At 68.3% G+C, this 8584-nt stretch overlaps 2 protein-coding genes across 3 annotated transcripts; one reads left to right on the top strand and one right to left on the bottom strand.

Moving 5' to 3' along the window:
- Positions 1-134: 134 nt before the first annotated feature.
- Positions 135-2124, bottom strand: LOC132535509 (uncharacterized). Its single transcript, XM_060181422.1, has 3 exons — positions 1740-2124; positions 1104-1199; positions 135-988 (listed from the first exon to the last, which is right to left on the bottom strand). The coding sequence occupies exons 1-3, from the start codon at positions 2122-2124 to the stop codon at positions 135-137; spliced, it is 1335 nt and encodes a 444-aa protein (XP_060037405.1).
- Positions 1618-6915, top strand: LPAR2 (lysophosphatidic acid receptor 2). 2 transcript variants are annotated; one of them, XM_060181887.1, is made up of 3 exons: positions 1618-1932; positions 4230-4971; positions 6081-6216. In XM_060181887.1, the coding sequence occupies exons 2-3, from the start codon at positions 4239-4241 to the stop codon at positions 6194-6196; spliced, it is 849 nt and encodes a 282-aa protein (XP_060037870.1). In that variant the 5' UTR covers positions 1618-1932; positions 4230-4238; the 3' UTR covers positions 6197-6216. The 2 variants fall into 2 exon arrangements, with proteins under 2 accessions (XP_060037870.1, XP_060037869.1); XM_060181886.1 differs by lacking the exon at positions 6081-6216 and adding an exon at positions 6466-6915 and having other exon boundaries at positions 1623-1932.
- Positions 6916-8584: the final 1669 nt, after the last annotated feature.

The raw sequence follows: 8584 nt of genomic DNA, 5'->3' as shown, positions 1-8584 counted from the left end.
GTGTGTGTGTGTGTGTGTGTGTGTGTGTGTGTACTGGGGGCACAGCCGGCCTCCCACGGCATCCCAACACCTACCTGCAGGCTGGGCTGGCACGGCTGAGTCACCCGCCCCGCCTATCGAGCTGGGGAACTTAATCAGCCAGTGTAACCAAACACAGCCAGCCGGGACGGTGGGCTGCGTGCCAGGCGGGGGAGCCGGCTGCCCCGGGTCTGGGCTGGGGGCGGGTGCTGGCAGGAGGAGCAGTTTTGAGGTGTGTGGAACCTAGGAGTGTGGGAGCGCCGGGACGGGCATGGGCGCGGGGGGCTGGGCATATGGTGGGGTGGCGACTTGGGGTCTGGGCACACGGGGGCGGGGACCTGGTGGCACAGCGGGGTGACGACACGGGGTCTGGGCACACGGGGGCGGGGACCTGGGGGCACAGAGGGGTGACGACTTGGGGTCTGGGCACACGGGGATGGGGACCTGGTGGCACAGCGGGGTGACGACACGGGGTCTGGGCACACAGGGGCGGGACCTGGGGCACAGCGGGGTGACGACTTGGGGTCTGGGCACACGAGGACGGGGACCTGGGGGCACAGCGGGGTGACGACTTGGGGCCTGGGCACACGGGGGCGGGGACCTGGGGGCACAGCGGGGTGACGACTTGGGGCCTGGGCACACGGGGGCGGGGACCTGGTGGCACAGCGGGGTGACGACACGGGGTCTGGGCACACGGGGGTGGGGACCTGGGGGCACAGAGGGCTGACGACTTGGGGTCTGACACACGGGGGCGGGGACCTGAGCGCACAGCGGGGTGGGGACTTGGGGTCTGGGCACACGGGGGCGGGGACCTGGGCGCACAGAGGGGTGGGGACTTGGGGTCTGGGCACACGGGAGCGGGGACCTGGGGGCACAGAGGGCTGACGACTTGGGGTCTGACACACGGGGATGGGGACCTGGTGGCACAGCGGGGTGACGACACGGGGTCTGGGCACACGGGGGTGGGGACCTGGGGGCACAGAGGGGTGACGACTTGGGGTCTGACACACGGGGGCGGGGACCTGAGCGCACAGCGGGGTGGGGACTTGGGGTCTGGGCACACGGGGGCGGGGACCTGGGCGCACAGCGGGGTGGGGACTTGGGGTCTGGGCACACGGGGGCGGGGACCTGGGCGCACAGCGGGGTGACGACTTGGGGTCTGGGCGCACAGGGGCGGGGACCTGGGGGCACAGAGGGGTGACGACTTGGGGTCTGACACATGGGGGCGGGGACCTGAGCACACAGCGGGGTGGCGACTTGGGGTCTGGGCACACGAGGACGGGGACCTGGGCGCACGGCGGGTGGGAACTGGGTGGACACTTGGGCGCACACGGAGTGACCCGGGAGTTGTGGTGGGGGTGGGAGGGGGACATGGGTGCCGGACTGGGGCGCTCAGAGAGGTGGGGACCAGGTCGCACAGGGGGGTGGGGACCTGGGCGCAGGCCTGAGGTGCTCAGGGGGATGCGGACCTGGGGTCTGGGGCACACGGGGGCGGGGTCCTGGGCGCACAGTGGGGCGGGGACCTGGCAGGCAGCAGGGCGCGGGACTGGGGCGCACAGTGGGCGGGGACCGGGCGCACAGCGGGGTGGGGACCTGGGTGCTCAAGAGGCGGTGACATAGGCGGGGGCCTGGGCGCGGGACGGGCGCACCCAGAGGCGCAATGCTCTCGGGTCGCAGCGGGGCGGGCGAGCTGCGGGGGCTTCAACGCTGACCCACCTCACTCGAACCCGGGTCCGGGCGCCTGGTGGGGGGCGGGGCGGCCGGCCGGAAGCGGCGGGGCCGCGGGCGGGTGCGAGAGGAAGCGGGGCTGCGGTTCCGGCGCGAGGGGTCCCGGGCGGGGCTGGCGCGGGGTGGGATCGCGGAGCCCGCCTCGGGGTCCCTGCGCCTGGCCCGCAGAGCCCGGGCGGCGGCCAGGTGAGCGCAGGTGAGGGGCGGGGGGCTCCCCTTTGTCCTGCGCCGCAGCTCCCGGGTCCCCCACCCCACGCTGACCCCTCCCGTCTCTGCGGCCTGCACCGCCCCCACCACCGGGGGTCGCGGGAGGATGGAGGGCGCGCCCGCGCCCAGGGTCCGTGCCAGGGTGGGGGCGCGCGCGGGGCAGGGACGCATGCCAGGGTCCCAGCCCGCGTCTCAGGATCAGTGCTGGGCCCGGGGCAGGGGTGAGCTGAGGGGGGTCAGGCCAGGTCAAGGGTTTTCGCCAGAGTAGGGGTCCTCAGGGTGGGGGACAGAGGGTCACGCCGGGTCAAGGGCTTCATGACAGCTCGGGGTGGCTTGGGGAAGAACATCTAAGCGGCCGTCCATCCAGGCCCTGACCCACCCCCGTACCCACCCCCTTTCCCAGTCCCAGCAGCCCCTTCCCCACCCTGCCCTGTGTCCCCATCCCTGGCGGCCCCTTCCCCACCCTGCCCTGTGTCCCCATCCCAGGCGGCCCCTTCCTCACCCTGCCCTGTGTCCCCATCCCAGCAGTCCCTTCCCCACCCTGCCCTGTGTCCCCCATCCCAGGCGGTCCCTTCCCCACCCTGCCCTGTGTCCCCATCCCAGGCGGCCCCTTCCTCACCCTGCCCTGTGTCCCCATCCCAGCAGTCCCTTCCCCACCCTGCCCTGTGTCCCCCATCCCAGGCGGCCCCTTCCCCACCCTGCCCTGTGTCCCCCATCCCAGGCGGCCCCTTCCCCACCCTGCCCTGTGTCCCCCATCCCAGGCGGTCCATTCCCCACCCTGCCCTGTGTCCCCCATCCCAGGCGGCCCCTTCCCCACCCTGCCCTGTGTCCCCATGCCAGGCGGCCCCATCCCCACCCTGCCCTGTGTCCCCATCCCAGGCGGCCCCTTCCCCACCCTGCCCTGTGTCCCCCATCCCAGGCGGTCCCTTCCCCACCCTGCCCTGTGTCCCCATCCCAGGCGGCCCCTTCCCCACCCTGCCCTGTGTCCCCATCCCAGGCGGCCCCTTCCCCACCCTGCCCTGTGTCCCCCATCCCAGGCGGCCCCTTCCCCACCCTGCCATGTGTCCCCATCCCAGGCAGCCCCTTCCCCACCCTGCCCTGTGTCCCCCATCCCAGGCGGTCCCTTCCCCACCCTGCCCTGTGTCCCCGATCCCAGGCGGTCCCTTCCCCACCCTGCCCTGTGTCTCCATCCCAGGCGGTCCCAACCTCTCCCTGCCCTGTGTCCCCATGCCAGGCGGCCCCTTCCCCACCCTGCCCTGTGTCCCCATCCCAGGCGGCCCCTTCCCCACCCTGCCCTGTGTCCCCATCCCTGGCGGCCCCTTCACCACCCTGCCCTGTGTCCCCATTCCTGGCGGCCCCTTCCTCACCCTGCCCTGTGTCCCCATCCCAGGCGGCCCCATCCCCACCCTGCCCTGTGTCCCCCATCCCAGGCGGCCCCTTCCTCACCCTGCCCTGTGTCCCCCATCCCAGGCGGCCCCTTCCTCACCCTGCCCTGTGTCCCCCATCCCAGGCGGCCCCTTCCCCACCCTGCCCTGTGTCCCCATGCCAGGCGGCCCCTTCCCCACCCTGCCCTGTGTCCCCATCCCAGGCGGCCCCTTCCCCACCCTGCCCTGTGTCCCCATCCCTGGCGGCCCCTTCACCACCCTGCCCTGTGTCCCCATTCCTGGCGGCCCCTTCCTCACCCTGCCCTGTGTCCCCCATCCCAGGCGGCCCCTTCCTCACCCTGCCCTGTGTCCCCCATCCCAGGCGGCCCCTTCCTCACCCTGCCCTGTGTCCCCCATCCCAGGCGGCCCCTTCCCCACCCTGCCCTGTGTCCCCATCCCAGGCGGCCCCTTCCCCACCCTGCCCTGTGTCCCCATCCCAGGCGGCCCCTTCCTCACCCTGCCCTGTGTCCCCCATCCCAGGCGGTCCCTTCCTCACCCTGCCCTGTGTCCCCATCCCAGGCGGCCCCTTCCCCACCCTGCCCTGTGTCCCCATCCCAGGCGGTCCCTTCCTCACCCTGCCCTGTGTCCCCATCCCAGGCGGCCCCTTCCCCACCCTGCCCTGTGTCCCCCATCCCAGGCGGCCCCTTCCTCACCCTGCCCTGTGTCCCCCTCCCAGGCGGCCCCTTCCCCACCCTGCCCTGTGTCCCCATGCCAGGCGGCCCCTTCCCCACCCTGCCCTGTGTCCCCTTCCCAGGCGGCCCCTTCCTCACCCTGCCCTGTGTCCCCCATGCCAGGCGGCCCTCCCCCACCCCTTCCCCTGACCTCCAACCACCCGCCCCGTCCCGCCCCCAGGCCGCCACCATGGGCCAGTGCCACCACAACGAGACCATCGTCTTCTTCTACAACAACAGCGGCAAGGAGCTGGCGACCCACTGGCGGCCCAAGGACGCGGTGGTGGTGGCGCTGGGGCTGACGGTCAGCCTGCTGGTGCTGCTGACCAACCTGCTGGTCATCGCGGCCATCGCCTGCAACCGCCGCTTCCACCAGCCCATCTACTACCTGCTGGGCAACCTGGCGGCCGCCGACCTGTTCGCGGGCGTGGCCTACCTCTTCCTCATGTTCCACACCGGCCCGCGCACGGCGCGCCTCTCGCTGGACGGCTGGTTCCTGCGCCAGGGCCTGCTGGACGCCAGCCTCACAGCCTCGGTGGCCACGCTGCTGGCCATCGCCGTGGAGCGCCACCGCAGCGTCATGGCCGTGCAGCTGCACAGCCAGCTGCCCCGAGGCCGGGTGGCGCTGCTCATCGCCAGCGTGTGGGCGGCCGCGCTGGGCCTGGGGCTGCTGCCCGCCCGCCTGTGGCACTGCCTGTGCGCGCTGGACCGCTGCTCGCGCATGGCCCCGCTGCTCAGCCGCGCCTACCTGGCCGCCTGGGCGCTGTCCAGCCTGCTGGTCTTCCTGCTCATGGTGGCCGTGTACACGCGCATCTTCCTGTACGTGCGGCGCCGCGTGCAGCGCATGTCTGAGCACGTCAGCTGCCACCCCCGCTACCGGGAGACCACGCTCAGCCTGGTCAAGACGGTGGTCATCATCCTGGGTGAGTGGAGTGGCCGCGAGACGGCACAGCGGTCACCTGGCGTGGTGGGGGTCACCCCCAGCCAGAGCTGAGCCGGGCCCTGGGGAAAGAACAGTGAGAGTGACGATGGCCATGACCGTAGTGGGCCGGGAGGGGGTGCACTGGCTAAAGCACAGGACTCTCGAGCGTGAGGTCCCGAGTTCGACCCCCGGCAGCACGTGGACCAGACTCACGTCTGGTTCTTTCTCTCTGTCTTTCTTCATGGATAAATAAAAAAAGAAAATCTTTTTTAATGATGTCTAAACAATAATAATAACAACAGTGTTTCTGCAAAAAGATTCTCCTGAGGCTCCAAGGTCTCAGGTTCAGTCCCCAGCACTACCAGCAGCCAGAACTAAGCAGAGCTCTGGGGATAATAATAACAAAAACAATAGTGACAAATAGTGTTTCTGCAAAAAGATCCTCCTGAGGCCCCCAGGTCCCAGGTTCAGTCCCCAGCACCACCAGCAGCCACAGCGAGGCAGGCCTCTGGGGAAAAAACAACAATAATAGTGATACTATTAACAACAACAACTACAATAATGTCCCTGAGGCTCCAAAGACCCAGGTTCAGTCCCCAGCCGAGCAAGGTGCTGGGGATGATAATAATGTTTCTGCAAAAAGACTCTTGAGGCTCTGAGGCCCCAAGTTCTGTCCCCACCACTACTATCAGCCAGAGCTGAGCAGGGCTCTGATCTCTCTTAAAGATACTTTAGCAGTCCACGTGGTCCGGGTGGTGGCGCACTGGACAAAGCCTTGTGCTCTCAAGCATGAGGTCTGGAGTTCGATCCCCGGCAGCACATGTCTGCCTCTTTCTGTCTCTCTCTCTCCTGTCCCTCTCATTGATAAATAAATAAATAAATTTTAAAAAGGTATTTTAAAGCATCTTAAGCATGATGTCAACCCCTAGCAAGAACAAGGAATGACTCACCCCCTCCAAAAATTTTTTTTCCAGAGCTCTATTCAGCTCTGGCTGCTGTGGGGATGTGGGGTTGAACCTGGGAATTCAGAGCCTCAGGCGGGAGAGTCTTTGCGGAACCCTATCTCCCTCACCTCACGCATTTTGTTTGTTTTGTTCTGTTTTTCCCCAGAGCCCGGCTTAGCCCTTGCTGCTTGGTGGCGCTGGGGAGTGAACCTGGGACCTCAGAGACTCAGGCAGAAGAGTCTGTTTGCAGAACCGTTATGTTATCCTCCCCACTCCAAATAAAAGACTTTGCTTACTCACTACTTTAATTTGCCTCTAGGGTGAATCAGGCCCCGAAGCCTTTTTGCGGAACCCCTGTGCTGTCTCCCCGGCCCCCCTCCCCAAATTCTCACCCTCCCCTTGAAGCCAGCTTGCCTCACAGCCTTTGGGGGAGGGCCTGCCCCCCAGCAGACCTCCCACCACACTGCTGTGGACAGCGACCACCTCCCAGTCACCCTCAGGCCCACCCCCAGCAAGGGCTGCCCGCTTACCTGGCCCCGTCCCATCCGCAGGGGCGTTCGTGGTCTGCTGGACGCCGGCCCAGGTGGTGCTGCTCCTGGACGGGCTGGGCTGCCAGTCCTGCAACGTGCTGGCCGTGGAGAAGTACTTCCTGCTGCTGGCCGAGGCCAACTCGCTGGTCAACGCCGTGGTGTACTCGTGCCGGGACGCCGAGATGCGCCGCACCTTCCGCCACCTGCTCTGCTGTCTGTGTCGCCGCCGGGCCCCCCAAGAGGCCACCCACTATGTGCCCTCCGTGCGGCCCAGCGCCAGCACCCGCATCATGCTGCCCGACAACGGCTGCCCGCTCATGGACTCCACCCTCTAGCGGCCCCGGGACCCGGGACCCGGGGCCTAGGCCTGCGCTGGGGGACAGCCTGTGCGCTCGGGACGCCTCGGCCTCGGTGCAGCCTGCCACCGTGCCTGCCTACCCCCAGAGCCCGGCGGTGGGCACTCAGCCCTGCGCCCCCACCAGGGCCAGGCAGGGTGCAGAGCCTGGCCCCTCGGCCACCTCAGGCTGCAGGGTGTGAAGAACATTTTCCTCTTGTTTTTCTGCACAGCCCAGGGCTGCCCTGTGGATCCCGCTGGGGCGCCGCCGCCCCGTGGGAAGAGGGGCTCTCTTGGACCACACTGCCCGCTGCATGGGGCAGCGAGGCCGGACCACGGGCGTGCTGTCTGTGCTCCTCTGCAGCCGCGGGGCTGGCCAGGCAGGGCCCCGGGGGGGAGGGCATACGGCCAGGAGTAAACCCTTCTCTCCCACGGAAGTCTGGAGCGTTTTCTGGCATCGCCTGGGCCTGTGCCCCCTGTCCCCCAGTGCCCCGCGCCTTCCAGCCTCTGGCTGCTCAGTGTCTCTGAGGCGAGGGTGGCCCGGCCCGAGTCCAGGGGTGAGGACCCAGGCGGCATCCCACCCTGAGCCCCGACGGCCTGCAGTCCTCAGGAGCACGGGGCGTGGGGCTGGTGGTGCTGCCTGTGGCCCCCGAAGGCTGCCTGTGTCTCCCCGACTCTGCGTCCCCAAGGCTGGGAGGCTGCCCTGTACCCTTGTGTCTCCAGGCCCTGTCCGTCCCTCTCCTGAGGGTCCCTCCTCCCCACTGTCTGCCTGCTGTCCCAGGAGCCGGGGTGCCCACCACACGGCCCCAGTGCCGGCATCTGGGCTCCTGCATGCTGCTGGCCTCAGTGCACGGCCAGGCTGCTGAAGGTCACTGACGGCCAGGTCGCTGGTGGTCACTGACAGTCACTGGGGGCCAGGTGGCTGGTGGTCACCGACGGTCATGACGGCCAGGTCGCTGGTGGTCACTGGTGGTCGCCGACGGTCACTGGGGGCCAGGTCGCTGGTGGTAACTGGTGGTCACCGACGGTCACTGGGGGCCAGGTCGCTGGTGGTAACTGGTGGTCACTGACTGTCACTGGGGGCCAGGTCGCTGGTGGTAACTGGTGGTCGCCGACGGTCACTGGGGGCCAGGTCGCTGGTGGTCACTGGTGGTCGCCGACGGTCACTGGGGGCCAGGTCGCTGGTGGTAACTGGTGGTCACTGACAGTCACTGGGGGCCAGGTCGCTGGTGGTAACTGGTGGTCACTGACTGTCACTGGGGGCCAGGTCGCTGGTGGTAACTGGTGGTCACTGACTGTCACTGGGGGCCAGGTCGCTGGTGGTAACTGGTGGTCGCCGACGGTCATGACGGCCAGGTCGCTGGTGGTCACTGGTGGTCGCCGACGGTCACTGGGGGCCAGGTCGCTGGTGGTAACTGGTGGTCACTGACTGTCACTGGGGGCCAGGTCGCTGGTGGTAACTGGTGGTCGCCAACGGTCACTGGGGGCCAGGTCGCTGGTGGTCACTGGTGGTCGCCGACGGTCACTGGGGGCCAGGTCGCTGGTGGTAACTGGTGGTCACTGACAGTCACTGGGGGCCAGGTCGCTGGTGGTAACTGGTGGTCACTGACTGTCACTGGGGGCCAGGTCGCTGGTGGTAACTGGTGGTCACTGACTGTCACTGGGGGCCAGGTCGCTGGTGGTAACTGGTGGTCGCCGACGGTCATGACGGCCAGGTCGCTGGTGGTCACTGGTGGTCGCCGACGGTCACTGGGGGCCAGGTCGCTGGTGGTCACTGGTGGTCACTGACAGTCACTGGGGGCCAGG

This window comes from Erinaceus europaeus, chromosome 23 (genome assembly GCF_950295315.1).
Source record: "Erinaceus europaeus chromosome 23, mEriEur2.1, whole genome shotgun sequence".
NCBI lineage: Eukaryota > Metazoa > Chordata > Mammalia > Eulipotyphla > Erinaceidae > Erinaceus > Erinaceus europaeus.
This window is presented reverse-complemented; position numbering and strand designations above follow the sequence as displayed.